Raw genomic sequence first — 21,784 nt, forward strand, 5'->3', positions numbered from 1 at the left:
ATACAGTTGGTTTTCCGTTGTTGCATGGTTTGTAGGTTTGTATGACCACATAATCTAGCCAGAGTCATATGATTAATTCAGAGCTACTTCGCCAGCTTGGAAATGTTGCAGAAGTGCAGCCAAACTTACTTTGTGTGTATATATTACAATGTTCCCTATAAAATGGGCTACAATAGATAGATTTCTAAAAGAAATCAGATAGATTTGACCTTTTTCCAGACTGATATAACAGTCCCTACTCTCTTCCATCCCACTTCTTTCAGAGGCCCCAGGCCTCTTTGACCTCTCTGATGAGCCTCCACATGGTCATTGATTGGTTCCTCTCCATTGCAGTCCATCCTGGTGTATGCTGACAAATTACAAATGCTCACACAAACACTTTCTACTGTACATACAGTGCATGGTAAACTGTAGTTGTTAGACTGCAAAAAGAGTTCACTAGTTTTGAACGTAATTTAATTTTTCACAAAGATGTCAATATAACAGCTTATGAACAATTCATGTAACATCGCATTAACCTCAGAAAGCATATGATCATAAACTGAATAGTCAGTCAGAAAAATAAACTGCAGAGAGGAGCATTTTTGCTGTTCTTTTATGTTTTATGTTTGAATGAATCCATCCAAGTTTTTAAGATGTTTATGTAAACATCTGTTTAAATGTTTATATGCTGAAACTGAAGTAACTGAAGTAATTGTAACTTTATTATAAAAACTTAAGTGTGATTTAAGCGGTTGTATAGCACAAATTTTAACCTTATATATTATAATCTAGTATCAACTGACTCATTAGTTAAGATTTTTTTTCCTTGAGAAAATTTGGCATGTACTGTACCTGATATATATATCCAAAATAATCAATATCGAATCGAATTGGTAATCGAATCGCAAGCTTGTGAATGAAAATCGAATCGAATCGTGACATTTGTGTCAAAACCCAGCCCTAATTATTATTTATTATTTAGGTTATATTTATGGCAGCTGACTTGGCTTATTTGAAAATTACTCACAAAAAAAGTGAAACAAACATACCTGCTAAATAAATACCTGCAGTAAAACATTTTTAACAATGTAATACCTGATTTCAGATATGTTTAAATATGCGTTTTACTCAAACCTCTGGCTTAATTTAAGCTAAAAGAAGTGGAATATACTGAGGAGCTTTGTTTTTGTTGTTTGGACCGATGTGGTTAGAGTCTTGGTCATCACCATGGTCACTGGTCAGTTTGGCTGTGTGAAGCTAATGTGGTCAATTGCCAAGGCGGGTCATAAACAAAACAGCTGAGCTCAGTGTCTGGAAAGCCCTGTGATGGGCTGGACTGTTTAGAACAACATCATAGCAGAGCTGACCTGGTTGTTTGGCAGTAATGCTTTCCCAGCTGTATGCTGAAGAAAACTAGGATTCCTCTGTAGAAATGAGAGTGAGTAAATCCAACCATGAAAGTTCTGTTTAGAGCAACGCACATTACAGTGTTTAATATAGTATTGTCTTACACTGATTTGTCATGATTGCTTTTGTTTTTTGTTTATGAAGGTTTATGTTTTTGTTACTGTGTCTGTCATTTATGCATGCACTCTGTGTTTGTAAAAACGGACTTAAGATATCAGAAATTGTGTTGCTATTATTGTTTATATGTGTTTAAATATTATTTCTGAGTGATTGGAAAATTATGCCTTTTCATTTATGCTTTTGTTCTTTTTCAATATACCTGATTGCTTTTTTTGTACCCAGTGGTGGCAACGATAGTAAAATTTCACTAGTTGATACCAAAAGCAATAAATTTACTACAACAACTGATAAATATTTTATTTTAAGTTAAAGGGACAGTTCTCACAAAATATCATTTACTCACCCTTATGTCATTCCAAACCCATAACACTTTTATTAATCCTCAAAAAATACTATTTCTGTATCTCCATTGAAAGTTCAAGCGCTCCTTTAGGGAAACAACAGCTTGTCACTGGGGCATTACCCTCAAAGGGGCACCTTTGTACCTTCTTTACCCCTGAAGGGTTCATAATAGTACATACTACTACCTTAAGGGTATTATTACTACTCTAGGGGACTAATATGCACCATTTTTTCTGACAGTGTGCAACCAAAACTTTGATGTTCAAAAAGTTCAAAAAGACATAATTCATATGAATCAAGTTAACATAATTCATATGAATCAAGTGGTTTAAAACCAAGTCTTCTGAAGAGGCATTATGAATATATATGATGAACAGATTTAATATAGGCTTTTATTTACATATAAATATAAAATATGGCAAACGGAAGCCAATTTGTGCTCGATTAAGGCTCAAGACAAATGATGTTTGTTCTTGCTCAGATCCGTGTTTACCATATTTGATGAGCTCTGTTTATGTTTATTGATAAGTGTTGATATATGAATAACAGGGATTTGCGAGACCACCCAGCTACTGCTGCTGCTAGTCAGTGTTAGAAATACTAGTCGCATAGCCTACATTATACTACATTTATGTTTTGCTTTATATTTTTATAAAAGCAACATTCAAATTTTTGCCATGTTAATGTCACATTTTTTAAATAATTTATTATTATTCCATTCAAAGATCAAGATTTGTGATGTTCTTTAAAGAAGTTTCTTATGCTTATCAAGGCTGCGTTTATTTGATTAAAAAATTTAATAATAATAAAATAAAAAATTGAATTTTCAGCATCATTACTCCAGTATTCAATGTCACATGATCCTTCAGAAATAATTTTGTCATGCTGATTTATTGTCAGTGATGCTTAATATTTTGCTTTTTTTTCAGGATTCTTTGGTAAATAAAAATTTAAAGAGAACAGCATTTATTTAAAATAGAAATCTTTTGTAACAATATACACTACCATTCTTTTTTTTAATAAATTAATACTTTTTTTCAGCAAGGATGTGTTAAATTGATAAAAAGTGATAGAAAAGACTTTTGTTACAAAAGATTTATATTTTAAAAACATGCAGTACTTTTTATTCATCAGAGAATCCTGAAAAAAAGAATCACATGTTCTAAAATATATTAAGCAGCACAACAGTTTCAAACATTGATAATAATAATAATAATAAATCAGCATATTAGAATAATTTCTGAAGGATCATGTGGCACTTAAAGACTGCAGTAATATCTGATGACAATTCAGCTTTGCATTACAGGAATAAATTATATTTTAAAGTATATTAAAATAGACATCATTATTTTATATTGTATGTATTTTATATTGTAACCATGCAATATTCCTGTTTTTTTCTGTATTTTTGATCAAATAAATGCAGCCATGATGAGCATAAGAGACTTCTTTAAAAAACATTACAGGTCTTATTAATCCCAAATGTTTGAAAACATGTTTTGTTTGTCTGTATAACAATTAAGCTACCTTATTGGCTTGTTATACTACCGATTATGAATGACAGTACTGGAATTAATTTTTATACCGGTTCTTGTGAATTTGCTGCCTGTCATGCCTCCCATAATAGCACTTTTCGTACCCATAAAGTGCATTCAAGCCCAGACATAAGCGGTTATGGTGATAATAAACAGCAATAGCTTGACATCTTTGTTAACTTTTAATTGAGGAATTAATAAAGCAGATTCATTTTGCCTGATACTTTGTTACACGTTTTTTCATGGTCATTTACCATACAATGAAAATGAATGTTTTCCACTAATACTGGTCCCCATCTGCTTTCCTTGTACGAAAAAAAACAAACATCTTGGACATTCTGCTAAATATCTCTTTTTGTCTTCCACACAAGAAGGTAATGTACAGAGGTTTGGAATCACATGAGAGTGAGGTTTTTTCATGTCTCATCCGTTTAATTAGTTCTTGATCACATTTCTTAATTAACCAAATTCATATTTCCGAAGCTTTCATGCTTTGAAGTATGTTTGTTTATTCTAGTCTCACCCCCACAGCATCCCTCTCACATTTCTGACTGCCTTACTGTGAGTCAGCACTAATAACGCATGCTGACAAAAGCAGCTGTATCTCATTGGCTTGCGCTTTCTCATATTCCCTCTCTCTCAGACTTTGCTTCTGCATCACTGTTCAGTCTAATCTCCTAATGCCGTATTGGCTGAGAACTGGTCCCGGCATCTGCACCTTCATTTCTTCTAAGACTCAGAATTACATCACAGTCCCACAATGCTTTGCAAAGAGCACTGCAGTGAGTTAGCATTTAGAGAGAGAGAGAGTTGATGAGAGGAAAAAGGGTGGGATGGAAAGTGAATGTTTACATGGTGAATTTATGAATGACGTAGAGCGTGAACGAAAGAAAGGTGTGGCCTGATTAAAGACCCAGAGGCAGCGAGGGACCAGTAATCCCCTTCCTCGTGTGCTAGTTTGAAATGAGCTGTCATACTTATGCTGGCTTAGCAGTGCTCAGACATCTTTCCTGCTCAGTGCAGACGTGAAACGCAGCATTGCTGGGTATCAACATGTGGGACGGTGCCTTGAGAACAGCTGGTTGATGGTAGGTTTCAGTGGAAATCTTTCTGATATACACTGTTGTTACTCCATTGATTCTCTCACAGTGCTGCTGGTAACATTTTGTGACTATGGATAGTACTCTTATGTTGGATGCAGCAATGCTTTATTATTACTAATGCTTTATTATTACTAATTATTACTAATTTGTGGAGAATCTTGATGGATGATATATAGCTGTTTTTGATACAACTTTATGGTTGACTTAAAGACTGATTGCTTTATATTGTGACTTCTGGTGCTGCTAGTCTGGTGTGTAATGTAATGTGTCTTTTTGGGATCTTTAGGGGTAAATTACTGTTGTTAATATCTTCATCATTCATTCTTTGATGTGACAGAGAAATTGTGCACCAGTCGTGCTTATATAAATATTACGTAACATGACCAAGCTGGGATGGCATGCGGAAAATGACAGGGTCTTGTAGGAGTGTAAGAAATTTGATTTAGATTTGCCTGAATAGCAAATAGCCTGAAAAAATAATATTCAGCTGCTGTCAAATCCATGTGTGAACTCATCGCTTTACGTTGCTAAAAAGTAAAACAGGACAATTAGGAAATAGCACAGATGGGAAAAAAATCTGAGAAACTGAGAAAACAAGGCTAAAAGGAAAGTAATACAAGGCTGTAGGTTGAGAGGGAACTAAACATGTGGAATTTAGAAGAAATGTAAGATATAAGCATATAAAAAAAGACTTTGCTGAATTATTTTTAAGAAAAAAATACAAAAAAACTTGACATCACTTTACATTGCTAAAAATGTAAAATAGTTCAGATACATACTTAAAAATAATGATGTAACATCAGTAATTTGTGAAAATGTTGTAATATTCTGATTTCAACAATCAAGAAATTGTACACCTATGAATTAATTTGCTATTTTTTGTGTTTAGCATCGGGACAGATGTATCTAGTAAGGTTTTTTTTTAAGGTTGCATTTTTTCCCCTTAAAAATAATTCAGAAACAAAAAAAGGTTTATTTTTTATTTGCTAATATCTCACATTTCTTGAAAATCTCACTTGCTTTAGTTCCCTCTCAAAGCCACAGATTTGTATTTCTTTCCTTTCAGCCTTGTTTCCTTAGTTTCTTTGATTTTTTTCCATCTGTGTTTGTTTTTTTTTTGTAATTGTGCTATATGTGTGCGAAACATACAGTTGAGGACAAAAGTTTACATACACGTTGCAGAATCTGCAAAAAGGTAATTATTTTACCAAAATAAAAGGATCATACAAAATGCTTTATTTTTTATTTAGTACTGATCTGAATAAGATATTTCACATATAAGATGGTTACATGTAGTCCACAAGAGAAAATAATAGTTCAAATTTCAGATGGTTCAAATTCTCACTGATGCTTCAGAAGGAAACACAATGCATTAAGAGCCGGGGAGTTAAAACTTTTTGAAAACTTTTTAAATTTGAAGATCAGGGTAGAATTAAGTTATTTTGACTTCTGGGAAACATGTAAGTATCTTCTGTAGCTTTTGAAGGGCAGTACTAAATGAATATATGATATATGAATATATTAAATTTTTTACCCCTGGTTCTTAATGCATAGTTTTTTATTCTGGAGCATCGTTTGAAACTTCTGTAATAGTTGTCCTTAGTTTGAAAAGATGGATCTCAAAATCATACATTCATTGTCGGAAAGGGTTCAAATACACAAAAATGCTAAAAAAAACAAAGAATTTGTGGGACCTAAAGTATTTTTCTGAAGAGTGGCGGGCAGCTTAGGACTGTTCAGGACAAACAAGGGATTTATGAACAACTATAACTAAACAAACAAACAACAACAACAACAACAAAAAAACACCTGTGGATCATTCAGATAAGAACACAGTATTAAAAATCAAATGTATGTAAACTTATGAATGGGGTCATTTTTATAAATTCAGCTATTATTTTCTCTTGTGGACTATATGTAAATGTCTTTTATGTAAAATACCTTATTCTGGTCAGTATTAAATAAAAAATATCATGCATTTTGTATGATTCCTCTTATTTTGGTAAAATAATTAACATTTTGCAGATTCTGATACAGATTTTTGACCTCAACTGTAGACATCTTTGCCCAATGCCCCATGTCTCATTGTTTTTTCAGCATCTTCCACCATGAGCTCTGCCATTTGATGTCATTAAAAAACGGTTGAAAATGGGCATCAAATTAACGTCAATTGTAAAACAGTGGACAAATCTTGATCTAATTTTCCATTGTTTTACAGTCAACATTAATTTGATGCAGGTTAAGCATATATAAGCATATATACATGTACAATGTTAGAATATGTTATCATAATGACATATTTGCATCAGTGTATGGGAGTTAACTTAATTCACTTCCGTTGCATTCTGTCTAGCTGATTTTAATTTAAGAACTTGTCCGGTGTGAACGCCTCCTTATGCTCTGGTTCAGATGTTCACGGCCTCCTTCCGTCTCTCAGTGTTGCTATGGTGATATGGTGTCGCTGAAGCTTTTTTCAAGCAGAATGAGGGGGTGGATGCCCTTGAGGGATCCACTTCAGCACTGTGACTGTGTCCTGTTTCTCTCCATCTTACTGATCTACAGTATTTGTGACATGCCCTACATTGAAAGCTAATCTGCGCTTCCTGTGAATCAAATCACAGATGACAGTTTGTAGATGTTTTCTCATAAACTGCTTGTAACATCTCTAAAGCCAGTGTCTCCCTAGCCATTTTTAAAGCTGATTTTAGGTGCAATATGTACATTTGTATGATATGTACATTATAGCATCTTGTTCTACACACAGTCAGGAACATCACAAGGTCTGACAGATGCTCTTACAATGAACTCTTATCATTAGTTCCTCTGATGTTATCAATGGTATCCATTTTCCTCTCTGTTTCTTCATCGCAACTGGGTGTGTCAGGACTGTAAATACTAAGTGGGCGTTGTTGATGTGTTAAAGTGAGTGCATGTGTGTTCATGCGTTAAAATGCATTCATCTGTCTCATGTCAGAAATTTACAGAAGTGCAGAACAAGCTATTTGCAGCTTATTTTCAACAGAGGAGAAAGTTTTTTGAATGTCACAGTATATATAAACTATTTTAGTATTATATGTTTTATGATTAGAATTATATTAGATTTTATGTTTTCAGGTTTTTATTTTAGTAATTTTTCTGCTTTTAGCATTTTTGATAATTAAATATTTCTTTAGCTTCAATACATTTTTATTTTCTTTATAGTTTGAAGTTTATGTTTAAGTTCTTCAACTATTTGCTTATTGAAACAATTTTAATTGTAATGCTTTCAGTTTTAGTTAACAGTAAACACTGGTACAGAGCAGGACCTTTCAGTATCAATGACTTTGATATTTGACATTTATTATTAAAATTAGGAACTGGGTAGAAATAGTTTTGCTTTAAATAAGGTCTTTATGATATCAATTTTTTTATATACCATAGAAATTTCATAATTCTTGCCACCAGTGTCAGTATCACAAAAAAAAACTAATACTAGCATAAATTAAAAAAAAAAAAAAACTTTACTGAAGACAAGTAAACAGTCAGTGATTAAATAAGAATAAGCAAGTAATTACAATAGGACAAAAAAAAAACTACAGTAGAACAACTTTAAATGATGCATACATTGTATAAGTAATCAGATGTATGGGTCATTCCACTAAATCGGTTCTTTTTCCACTTGAAAAAATTGAAAAATAAAATAAGTTTAATCAATATTTTTTTAAATATCTGTGAAGTGAAGACACCTTAAAATGACAAGAAATTGTATTGTGCCATCTCAGGCTATGTAATTTATTATTTTATGACTATTTTTCTACCTAATGTTTTGGTATTTTCTCAACCCTGTTACCAACACAAGTGTTACTGTTACAGGTTGACAGTAACAGGTTTTGATGATTTCAAACAAATTTGCTAATTGCTAGCTAATAGTTAAGTTCACAAAAGCACATATTGTACACTTTGATAGGGTTGTACTTGTAGATATTGATTATATTAATATAGAAATAATTTTTAAATTTACATTTTAAAAATGGTAACAGCATTGACATTGCATGATTCCCCAGTCCCCCTCTGTCAAGCCTCATAAATAATCAAAAATAGAAAATTATGGAGGAGTGAGAGAAACATGATTATGTTTTAAGTGTTGGAATCCTGGTTGAGAGATTATGTAACCTCCTAAAAATGATGTCACTTGAATGTACATTATTTTTGATGAGGGTAACAGGGCTGACTTTAAAACAGGGGACACCAATAAAATGATTTATATTTTATAGAAAAAAAAAGCATACTTGGGCCAAAACAATGTTCACATGTGATTTTTATATAATTTTACCTTCATTTTGCAAATTAAAAGTCCTGCTGAAAAAGAAATAGTGAAGGACAAGCCAAAAACCTTACCCGTACCAGCATAAATGCTATTTAAATTATTTCACATAATATTTAATTGAGTTGTTTTATGTAATATTGATGAAAGCATTTGTTGTTATATTAAATCTATGTTTGATTATTTCTTAGGGATGCAAAAGGCACCGATTTCATGGAGTGACTGGCTCTCAGACAGCACGCGCATATAGCAAAAGAACGGCTTAAAATCACTTGTTTTTAAACTGCGATACTTAAAAACATGTGGAAGCGATACATTTTCATGACCATGTACCACAGTAACTTCACGTGAGCTTGTAACTGTGATAGAGACGATAGTCGCAAATTTCTACCGGTTAACAAATCATGTCTACCAGTATATCACCTACCCCATTACACAGCAGCTGTGCTTAAAGAAACAGTGGTACTGATAAGAAGAAGAGCTTATGATTAAGATCCAGCAAGCTCAAAGAATTGTGCTGGAGGCAGAGCAAAATAAAAGGAAAAAGATTTAAAGAAAAGAATAAGGATTGATCTACTCCTCACAGGAAATGATAGCAATTACAGAACAAATGGGTTTGAGTGGAACCATGCTGGTATTGTGGTAACCTGAAGCATTTTAATCTTATAGCATGAAGTCTCAATTTTCCTCGCCACTGAGAATCGACTGGATGATACAAGCTGTCGGTTTGGTGTTAAAGATCAAATTTTAAAACTTGTTTTTATCACTGTATTTGTGTTCATGATAAGGTAAAGTTTAAAAAAGATAGTTCATCCAGAAATGAATCATTTACTCACCCTCATGTTGTTCCAAACCTGTATGAATTTCTTTCTTTTGTTGCACACAAAAGAGGATATTTTGAAGAATGTTGGTTATATTTTTTTGGTTTATTTTTAATTTGACGCACTTACCACAGATTTGCGTGTGTACTATATGTTTTTAAAGAATGTTGGTAACCAAACAGTTGCTGGTAGCCATTGACTTCCATAGTATTTTCCCTCCAAATATCTTCTTTTGTGTTCAACAGAAGAAAGAAACTCAGGTTTGGAACAACTTGAGTGTGAATAAATGGTGACAGAGTGTTTTTGGGTAAATTATCACTTTAATGTGACTGAATTAAAATGTGAAAGTAGGTTTTTTTTCCAGTGGTTACCCTCTATCCACAATGGAGTATGTTGCTTTGCTAGACTTAAATAGGTTTCCCAATATGTAAGAGATTTATGTTTCCCTCTAAAATTATTACCTTATACGGCATCCAAAACAGACAAGCCCATTAATTTTCTTTTTATGAGCTTTCATATGCCACACCAGAGCATCTTTTCCAGTCTGTTACACAGATATTGTCCGAAAGCCTGTATTTAAAGTTTGACTTTCACTGAGCACTTTGTGGCCAGTAGATCGACTCACACATGCATGATTCTGCTCTGCTCAGCACTGAGGACATCTGGACTGTTCTCCTGCTTGGCTTTCTGCATTGTGTGCATTAAACGAGACAGCTTTTAAAGGCCTAGTGAAATATTTACTGCTACGGCTATATCTGTTCTGAAAACATCTTAGGAGAATTGTGCTCTTGAAACTCTGCAAAGCAGATAAAAATGGATTTTACAAAACTGGTGATAGTCTCAGGTTGTTACACTGGCAACAAGGCAACAACGTAACCAAGCATTTTTAAAGGGTCGTTAAAATCTTCAAAAAGCATTAAACATTGCCAAAAAGTTGTATCTGCTCATTTCCTCATTTTTTGCCATTTAGATTACCCTTGTCATAAAGTTCACCTAAAAAAGTTCACTTCCAGAGCAGAAATTTACAGATAATTTACTGACCCCCTTGTCATCCAAGGTGTTTATGTCTTTCTTTTTTCAGTCGATAAGAAATTACGTTTTTTGAGGAAAACATTTCAGGATTTCTCTCCATACAGTGGACTTCTATGGTGCCATTTGAACTTCCAAAATACAGTTAAAATGGTTTCAAAGAGCTCTAAATGATCCCAGCTCAGAAAGAAGGGTCTTATCTAGCGAAACGATCAGTTATTTTCATTAAAAAAATTGACCTCAAATGCTTGTCTTGTCTAGCTCTGCGTGAACTCTTGTTCTTGTTCAAGACAGTTAGGGTAGGTCGAAAAACTCCCATCTCATTTTCTGTGAACTTGCAAGAAGATGAAATCCCTTCAAAAAAAAAGGTAAAACAGCGATATAGGATATGATTTTGAAGTTGGAGAAGAAAATGAGATGTTTTTCAACCTACCCTAACTGTCATGAACCACAATACACAGAGTTCACGCAAGGCCAGACAAGACGGCATTTGAGGTTAAAAAGTATATAAATTGTAATTATTTTCAGAATATAACTGATCATTTCGCTAGATAAGACCCTTCTTCCTCGTCTGGGATCATGTAGAGCCATTTGAAGCTGCATTTAAACTGCATCTTGGAAGTTCAAACTCAGGGCCGCCATAGAAGCCCACTATATGGAGAGAAATCCTAAAATGTTTTCCTCAAAAAAAATAATTTCTTCACAATTGAAGAAAGAAAGACATGAACATCTTGGATGACAAGGGGGAGAGTAAATTATCTGTAAATTTTTGTTCTGGAAGTGAACTTAGTTAATATTTAAAACACTAATCATTTAATAACACTGTTAAATCTTTGTAATCTAAATCAAATGTAATTTAAATCAAATTATAAAACATTGACTTCAGGGTGACAGAACCAGAAGTGCTATAACTCTTGTATTGGCCTTCAAAAATATGTCATCCATGTTAAACTCATACTGGTCAGAATTGATCTTATGTGAATCAAAATGTCTCATTAGCTTTTGAACATATATGATACGTTTAATCCAAAATGACAAATAAATTAGCAAAGCACACAGTTGATCACAAGGAGTCTACATGTGGTACTCCAGTACCAGAATATGTGACATTTAATATTGTACTGTAAATGTATGACTTTACACTTAGATCAGGTCACTGTTTATCTGAATCTTTGGGCTCACTTTAACACAGACAGACATAATAAGTCACCACAGCATGCTTTAATTATTAATCTGCCTTGTAATGGTTAAAAACACCAGATTTCCTGAGTACAGAGATTCCAGTGTTGTGACATGATATTCATTGCTGCCCCCTAGCACCTTGTTCATATGAATGAATGGAGTATATTTTCAGAAAAGAAACAGCTACATCTTGTGGGCCTTCCTATGAAAAACATCTCACATCACCATTTTTTTTTTTTTTAATCTTTTTGTTTTAACTCCTGTACCCTCTCCGTAGGGTCCGGGCTGAAGGAGTGTGGGAGGTCTTTGACAGAGTGTTAGGATGGCCACTGAAGCTTCAACCCTCCCAAGTCCTGTGGTGCGTCAGATCGACAAACAGTTCCTGATTTGCAGCATCTGTCTGGATCGCTACAACAATCCCAAGGTCCTTCCCTGCCTTCACACCTTCTGTGAAAGGTACATTATGTTGCTCAATTTATTTATTAGTACTAAATACTTGTTTTGTTAGCAAAGCTGAGTGTAAATAACATTATTAAATTCCATTCTTTACATCTGTAAGGGTAAGTTTACTCATTAGATAGATTTGTAATATGCAGAACAGAACTTAAAGGGATAGTTCACCCAAAATGAAAATCAGATTGCTATCAGTTATTCACGTTAATTTCATTCCTTTCATATATTCACTTTTGGAGGACCACAAAAAATGCCCATACAAAGAAATTCAGTGAAATCCAGTGTTGTTGTGGACCTCACTGACTATCAGTGTATAGACAAAACAGCTGATTCTTCAAGATCATTTTTCATTTTTGGGTGAGCTATTTCTTTAACAACCTAATAAACAAAATCACACCTGTAACAGAACAAAACTGAGAAAAAACAACAAAACGTGTGCAATGCCATTACAAACAAAGAAGTGCACTGGAAATGTCTACTACAGAGTTTTTGTTTTTGACAAATAACACAGTTATATGACAACAGTATGCAAAAATAACATGAGATGTTTCAATAGGATAACTGACAAATTTGTTAATGCAAAATGCAGGAGGAAGCACTACAGTATATCACGTCGAAGCTGCATCTCACCATAACACTGTTTCCATCCAGCATTTATCTCATTGCACTTCCTCTCATTGGCCAGTAATGACAGGAGTAATTAGCAGTCATTGTTGCTGACACTTGATGGTAATCAAACTTTTCCAGAAAAGGGAAACAAACAAGAAAGCAGACAACAAAACAGGAAATAACGTAAAAATGGATGTACTGAAACAAACACATAGACAACAAAGAAAGATACTATAAGCATTTTCTGTTTTAAAAGATGATAAACCTGTTAATTTTGCTGTGCAACCTATGCATTATTGTAAGATTTATTATTATTGTTAAGTTTAATTTGTCTTACAGTATTAGTGTAATACTCTTAGAAAAATTATCCATGGTTTTATTGTAGCAAAAGTGAAGTAACCATGTTTTTTTTGGTGTATTGATTACCATTTGTTAGTGCAGGGAACAATTGCGAATAACTGCATCCAAAATAAACGTTTTTGTGGTCATAACATATATGTGTTTACTGTGTCTATGTATTATGTATATATAAAGACACACACATACAGCATATGTTTTGAAAATATTTACATTTATTTACATGTATATATTTATATTCATATATATATATATATATTTAATATATAAACATATTTTTTTTCTTAAATATATACATGCACTACCATTTGTATAACCATTGTTTTACTACAAATACCATAGTAAAACTATAGTTAGTTGTTGCAAAACCATGGCTAATTTGTGGTTGCCATGGTTCAACTATAGGAACTGTGTTTTTTGGTTTTATTTGTAGTAAAACCATGGATAAGTTTCGTAAGAGTACAGATAAACCACATTAGCCTTACTTTAGAATGACAATAAATTAGATCTAAACTATTTCCACAAATATTTTAAGTGCTTATATTAGTTTCCCAGTCAGGCTGTTTGAATAACCCAAGATGTTTATTTTGCCCCTTGTTACAATTATCCATTTAGTTTGCAGCATCACCAAACCTCTGTGATACAATCAATTTGCAATGGACAACTTCCTGCCCTGCATTTTTTCCCCCTGCTTGATAAGCCATTTTGCTCAGATGTATGTCACAAGAGAGAAGAAAAGTTGGTCACAGTGTCTGTTTTTTGTATTTGAGTTCTCCTAAAACACTTGGTACACAAATGAATATGTATTTTTGTAATAGCCAGTCACTGCCACAGAGGTTGTTTTTTCAATAACCTGTTTCCGTATCTCCAGGTGTCTGCAGAACTACATTCCCGCCCACAGTTTAACTCTGTCTTGCCCCGTGTGCCGTCAGACCTCCATCCTGCCGGAGAAGGGTGTGGCGGCACTTCAGGGTAATTTCTTCATCACCAACCTAATGGAGGTGCTAAAGAGGAGCCCAGATACTAACCTCAGTGAGGACTGCACAGATGCTATCAATGGAGTGGCCACTGGACAACCACTCTCCTGTCCCAATCATGGAGGAAATGTAAGAATTACACAGCAGCGCAGCATTAAAAAAATCTCTAGCGTATAGACGCCTCACTGTATGCTACTGTATATTAGTATTTTCCTCCAGGCAAGTTGCATTCTGTTCAGTTTTTGCAAAGGGAGAACATAATGTAATAATATTATAATTTATCACTTTATTTTGTCAGGTAATGGAGTTCTACTGTCCACCGTGCGAGACAGCCATGTGTGAGGAGTGTACTAGCGGTGAACATGCAGAACACGCCACCGTCCCGCTCAAGGATGTTCTAGAACAGCACAAAGCCTCGCTACAGGAGCAGCTGGACGCTGTCAAAAACAGGCATGTAACATATGCCCATGTACACATTGCTACAGAATTGTAACTTGTGTTGTTTTATGTTTAAGCAAAATGTCTCATTAAAAATAGGGCTGGTTATGCAGAATAAAGAAAAGCACAGTAACTGCTGCAATTTACTCCTGTGAATAAGTCATTGCGCCATTAAACATCAAATATCCCAGATAGCAAGGTGACACTGATACAAAGTTTTCATGCAAACATTGAGGTTTGACATTTCAGTATTTTAAAGTATGTAGGATCGACATTGAAATTTAGATGAAAGCCAAGAACACAGATGGGTGGAGGCAGGGATATTGAACTAACATTGATTTGTTGTCAATGAATACATCATAAAAGTATGTAAAACATTTTTAAACTTAACAGACATTTTCAACTGCTTTACCTGATTTGTTCTAATCCATTGGGTGCTTGGTTTAGGATTGGGTCTTTGTGTAAAGCAGCAAAAAAAACAAAAAAAATAAAAACACCTTTTGTAATTCCCACTGATTAAGAAACACCCACTGTGGTTTTATATGTTCTCTTCTTAGTAACTAATGCTTCCTCATTAAAGGGAAAACAGGTGCATTCTATAGAGGAGTCTTGTCTACTCAGTCATCTAACATATTCATACAACTTCTTTGGTACAGTTTAAAACAATATATACTTTATTTAATTATAATTATTTCCTGATTCATTTGTTTTAGGGACTTGTTTTTTGTGTTTGATTTCTGTTGTTACTGACTGTAATTAGGTACATTGACTTAAAGGGATAGCTCACCCAAAAATAAAAATTCTGTCATTAATTACTCACCCTCATGTCGTTCCAAACCTGTAAGACCTTCATTCATTTTTGGAGCACAAATTTTTTTATGAAATCCAAGAGCTTTCTGACCCTGAATAGACAGCAACAAGACAGAAATGTTCAGATGGCCCAGAAAGATAGTAAGAACGTTGTTAAAATCCATGTGAGATCAGTGGTTCAACCGTAATGTTAGGAAGCTACAAGAATGCTTTTTGTGCAAAAAAAAAACTAAAATAATGACTTTATTCAGCAATTTCAAGCAAAAGAAGACACATGGTGTACATAAAACAGTCTTCGTAAACATGTCTGAAGATTTTGTGACCCATACTCGGAATTTGTGCCATTTGCCATTTAACCCCTCCTAGTGCACACACACACCTGCAGTGCCCGAGGAGCAGTTGGGGGTTCAGTGCCTTGCTCAAGGGTCTCATCTCAGTCATGGTAGTGAGGGTGGAAGAGAGTGATCATTCACTCCCCCCCACCTACAATCCCTGCTGGACTTGAAACTCAAACCTGTGATCTTCAGGTTACAAGGCAGACTCTCTAACCATTAGGCCACGACTGCCCCCAGATGAACAAAGAGAGATGGATGTTCTAGGTCAGAGTGTCAGCATCATCACGCATGTGTCATGGGACTCCTGTGAATGGTGGCAGAGACTGAAATTGAAAAGAAGAAACTGTTGAATGAAGTTATTTTTGTTTTCTTTGTGCACAAAAAATATTAATGTAGTTAATGCTGACACTTCAGTAGAAAAAAAAAACAAAAACAAAAAACAAAAGTGGTTAATATCCAATCCAATAATATTACCAAAGATTTTTTTTTTATTTCAATGTTGATTCAACAACAGTGATGTAGAATCAACATCATAGTGTATCATAATCTTTTGTTTATTATATATATATATATATATATATATATATATATATATATAATTGTTTTTTTTTTTTAATTCAACATTGTTTCAAGATCAACTGAGGGTGTATAACAAGTGATGAAGAACAATCATCACTTTATAATGTTGATTTAATGACATTACCATTGATTTGGGTTTTATTTTTTTTAAATCTCACCATTGTTTCATCATTAATTGCAGGTGAAAAAGTGATATGAAAAAGTGAACCATACTGTAACATTAATCAACTACTTACATAACTACATACACTACCAGTCAAAAGTTTCAGTCATTTAATTTAAAGTACAGCAAAAACAGTACCAATTTAAAATATTTTTTACTACTTAAAATAACTGTTTTTGGAATAATTTAATATATTTTAAAATGTATTTATGTATTTATCTTTTGACTGGTAGTGTTTAAACATATTATTTAGCGCATTAAAAGAATGTGTTTAATAAGTGTGTACACAGTAAGTGAGACAAAACTAAGTGAAAAAGTTTAAATACAAAAATAATTTAAGTACGAACATAAATTATGAATAACATTAAATTATTTAAATATGGGCTACTGTACATATGCAGTTTATGAAATAAAATAAACTAACCCTAACCAATAAATGTAAGTAAAGTTAATACACATGCCTCTTAGAATGCAGATCTTAAGTAGACAGGTTAGTTTGGTTAATGTACAGATTAACTGGCCACATTTTTTTGTGGTGTATTTAAGTGGGGTGGAGCTGAACTCTGCAGGACAGAGACCCTCCAGGGGCAGAATTGTACAGCCCTGTTTTATAGTTTTGATGACTTTACTATAATTCTGTATAAAATAGTAGTAATATAAATGAAAAAGAAAGAGTAGATTTGTCCAGATGTTTGACTGGTGATATATAAAAAATAAAATAAAAGTAACATAAAATGAGAGAAAATATGTAACTTTATCTTTTTTTTCTTAGACTGCCAGAAATTGACTCTGCGCTGGAAGTTTTGTCTGATATTCTACAGCAACTGAGCAATCAGAAGAGTTCAATAGAAGAAGTGATTCATGCTACTTTTGAGGAACTTCAGAAGACCCTCAACGTACGCAAAAGTGTTCTGCTGATGGAGCTTGAGGTCAACTACGGACTCAAACAGAAGGCTAGTACACTTCTACAGGCTATTACTTTTGTAATGTGGTTACAGGATGTTCCCTCAAATATTTGCAAGATATTCAGCATTTTGTTTTGCTTTCAACATTATGTTAAAATAGCCTTAATCCTATATGTTTTCAGATTTACCTACTCCTGAATGTTGAATAAAATCTATTAGCTATGTTTGGCTGTTTTATAAGCTGCCTCTTCCTGTCTAAGTAGGCAAATGTTGACTGTTGGAAAGTAGACCAGACATAGACCAGATTTATTCTTTGTTTACTTCCTGCACTGTTGTTGTACACCCGTCCATCATGGCTCCTCCCGTATCATTCACACTGTCTTGCCGTGGTAAATGATTGAACAAATGAATAACTGTAGCACATACTTCTGTGAGGGTCTGAGATCAGTCCTGGCAGCTGGCAGTGCGTCACATGGGAATGATTCATCTGGGAGAACCAGACCAACTACAAAATCACCTGAGCTCTTAAACGCAAAGTAAACAAAGGCAGCACAGCTAGTCGCTAACAGGCACGCATATTTTGAAGCTTTGTAATGGAAGAGGACTGTGATAAACAAGTTGAGGTGAGGGAGGATTCTGACTTCAGTTTTATGGAGTTTTGTTTTCAGAGTTTGAGAAGCAAACTGTTTGTGTCACATTTTATTTTCATGTGATAGTTTTTTTTATGACAGTTGTAGTTAATGATTGAACATACTCCAGATGTGAGCTGTGTTGTTTGTGTGTGGATGATGGATTTATCAAAGCATCTGTCAGAGTGTTTATTACATTTGATCCTTGGCCAGTGTCACTGTCATTCTGTGATTACTGATGTATCAGACCTGATAGAAATGGTAGATTCAGCAAATGAAGACCTATGTGTGCATGTCAAGAATTGTTGTTAATTTAATGCTAGTTGTTATATTATCTTTAAGCCCCGATTAACTTATAATGTTTTATAAATATTTTATTTCTATTTTCTATTTAATTTTTTATTGTGATGGCAAAACAGATTTTTCAGCAGTCATTACTCCAGTCTTCAGTATCAAATGATCCTTCATAAATAATACTAATATATAAAAAAATATGTATTATTATAAATAAATCATATACATTTTTGTATAACACACACTACCTGTCAAAATTTTTGAACAGTAAGATTTTGTGTTTTTAAAGAAGTCCTCTCTGCTTATCAAGTCTGCATTTTTTTGATCCAAAGTACAGCAAAAACAGTAAAATTTTGAAATACTTTTACTATTTAAAATATTTTTGAATATATTTTAAAATGTAGTTTATTCCTGTGATTTCAAAGCTGAATTTTTAGCATCATTACTCCAGTTCAACAGCAATAGAAATTAATAGAAAATCCAGAAGAACAGTATTTATCTGAAATAACAATCTTTTGAAACATTATAAATGTCTTTATCATCACTTTAAAACAAATTTAAAGCATGCTTGTTAATTAAATGTGTTAATTTCCATCATTTATTTCCCCCCAGAATAAATAAATAAATAATTATACTGACACCACGCTTTTAAATGGTTTATAGTGTATAATGTAACAAAAAATTTTATTTCAGATAAATGCTGATCTTTGGATCTTTCTATTCATCAAAGAATCTTGAAAAAAATGTACTCAACTGTTTTAAATATTGATAATAATAATAATAATAATAATAATAATAAATGATAAAAATATATATTTCTTGAACAGCAAATCAGCATATTAGAATGATTTCTGAAGGACCATGTGACACTGAAGACTGGAGTAATGATGCTGAAAATGTAGCTTTGAGCACAGGAATAAATGATATTTTAAAATATATTTAAATAGAAATTATTTTAAATAGTTTTAATAAACTTGTTTACAATATAACTGCTTTTGCTGTATTTTGGATCAAATTAATGCAGGCTTGGTGAGCAGAAGAGAATTCTTCAAAAAACATTAAAAATCTTTTGACTGGTATTGTACAGTATAATGTATTAAATTTATACATTATTATATTGTAAATTAAATTTATTTATTGTAATATAATATTATATTTTAGTAGATATGCTCTATACTTAAAAAATACTACATAGTAATTACTATGTAACTATTACATAGTAATTACTATGTAGTATTTGCTTATGTTAAATAAAGTACAGTTTCTACAAATTATATTGTCATCAGAGTTTTTGCATGTTATATCAAGTATATCAAGGAGTTTTGTAGAAAACCTGAATGACAGGTTGTCCAGCATAATTTGAGAATGTTTCAGAATCTTGTGCTTTAATAGAAGCAAAAATATCTGACCTTCTATTCAAAGAAGTGCATATGATCACAGATTTGTTGCATTTGATTAGTAATCTAGAAAAAATACCCTACTACTAAATCTTAAACATTTAGTTAATGTCTATACTTCATGTATTCTAAAACTAAACCTTTCTCAATCTAAAAACAGATTTTCATTGGACCTTTTAGACTCTGCTGTATGTATAATTAATGTGTGTATCATCTATGTGTGCTGCAGTGTCTGTAAATGTTTGTACATGTACTGTATGTATATAAATATATCACTTGTGTGTCATTTTAGGTTTTGCAAGCCCAGCTGGAGTCGTTGCTGCAGGGGCAGGAGGGCATTCGCAGCAGTTGCAGTTTCACAGAGCAGGCTCTTAATCACGGCTCAGAAGCTGAAGTCCTATTGGTCAAGAAGCAGATGAGTGAGCGTCTTGATGAGCTGGCAAGTCAGGAGCTCCCACTTCGACCAGAGGAGAACAGCCAGCTGGACTTCTTGGTGGAGACGGACGGTCTTCGCAAATCCATCCACAACCTTGGTGCTATAATAACCACCAATGCTGTTGCAGCAGAAACTGTTGCCACCGGTGAAGGCCTGAGGCATTGTATCGTGGGGCAGCCTACTTCTGTGACCATAACAACAAAAGACAGAGATGGCGGACTGTGCCGGACAGGAAATGCTCTGCTAATAGCTGATCTTTCTGCCTCTGATGGAACTGTAGTGGGGGAAGGTGAAGTCACGGATCATAAAAATGGCACTTATGAGTTTGTATACACGGTCCCGTGTGAGGGCCGCTTCACGCTCTCGCTAAAGCTGTATGATCAGCATATTAGGGGCAGCCCATTCAGCATACGTGCCAGCAAATTGACAGACATCTCCCTGACTGCGGACGGGGGCAAGAAACGCCTCAAATCTCCAGGAAGTAGTAGCCATGTGAAACAGCGTGCCATCAAACGCCCTGCCAGCATGTACAGCACAGGCAAACGGAAAGAAAACCCAATTGAAGATGACCTCATGTTCCGAATTGGTATGATGAACACACATCTAGTTTGTAGCACCATTTTCTATGTCTACATCCTGCCCTAATCAAGAAAAAAGGCACGCTGCTCTTGTGAAACGTCTGTAAAAGGTGTTTGGCAGGCAAAAATATTATGAGTTACAAATTAGTACAGTTATTAATCTACTAAATACACTTTTTTAAGAAAAAGGCATTACAATAATATATTAAGCATGAAGGATAATATTGCTTTTGAAATGTTATATAAGTACATATATTTACTACCTATATTATGATTTATATAGTATATGTGTCTGTACGCACGGTTGAAGTCATAAGTTTACATTAGTTGATTATTTTACCAAAATAAGAAGGATTATATAACAAATAAATTTGAATTGAATTGAATTGAATAAGTTTACATTAGTTGATTATTTTACCAAAATAAGAAGGATTATATAAAATGCATGTTCTTTGTTATGTAGTACTGACCCGAATAAGATATTTTACTGTAACCCAGCTGCTGTAATGTCTATTAGTCAAAGAACAAAAGAAAAAAAGGGGAAATCAATAACATCTTTTATACATCTATATTTCATTTCGTATTTAGTGTTTGATAACTTCATTCTATTTCTGTATATTTCCTACATGCTGAAGGGCACTGGTAAATAATGGGTTTATGTGAAGATTGTTTTAAGTTTAAATTAGTTTAAAGCTTAAATTAGTTGTTATTTTTTAAGCCTAATAAATGTTACAATTATTAGCTCTCAATAATACTATAATATTGAATGGTTATAGTCAATGATTAAATATTAGGAAAAAAAGAACCGTTTCCCAGAGACATCAGTAATTTTGGTATCAGTGATACTTTCAGTCATAAAAACATATTTAACAAATATTAAAAATATGTTGTTTCTACATTAATTTGAAGACTGAATGTGAAATGATTGTAACGTAAAAGTATATCTAAAAACTTTAACGTTAGGTGGGATTAATTGCGATTAACTTAAAAATGTGATTAA

The 21,784-nt window shown here is 33.4% G+C and overlaps 1 protein-coding gene across 6 annotated transcripts in view; it reads left to right on the forward strand.

Annotated features, from left to right (window-relative positions):
* Positions 1-21,784, forward strand: part of trim2a (tripartite motif containing 2a) — a 36,167-nt gene that overhangs the window by 7,636 nt on the left and 6,747 nt on the right. For 2 of the 6 annotated variants that reach the window (XM_051111525.1, XM_051111506.1), the window contains exons 2-6: positions 12,102-12,280; positions 14,115-14,349; positions 14,519-14,670; positions 17,318-17,498; positions 20,063-20,792. In XM_051111525.1, the coding sequence (XP_050967482.1) occupies positions 12,147-12,280; positions 14,115-14,349; positions 14,519-14,670; positions 17,318-17,498; positions 20,063-20,792 (1,432 nt within the window). In that variant the 5' untranslated portion in view covers positions 12,102-12,146. Of the gene's footprint in view, positions 1-1,094; positions 1,421-4,103; positions 4,475-12,101; positions 12,281-14,114; positions 14,350-14,518; positions 14,671-17,317; positions 17,499-20,062; positions 20,793-21,784 lie in introns of those variants that run through there. The other 4 variants (XM_051111516.1, XR_007827887.1, XM_051111497.1 and 1 more) reach the window with 4 other exon arrangements.

The sequence above is a fragment of the Labeo rohita genome, chromosome 1, assembly GCF_022985175.1.
Source record: "Labeo rohita strain BAU-BD-2019 chromosome 1, IGBB_LRoh.1.0, whole genome shotgun sequence".
Classification (NCBI taxonomy): domain Eukaryota; kingdom Metazoa; phylum Chordata; class Actinopteri; order Cypriniformes; family Cyprinidae; genus Labeo; species Labeo rohita.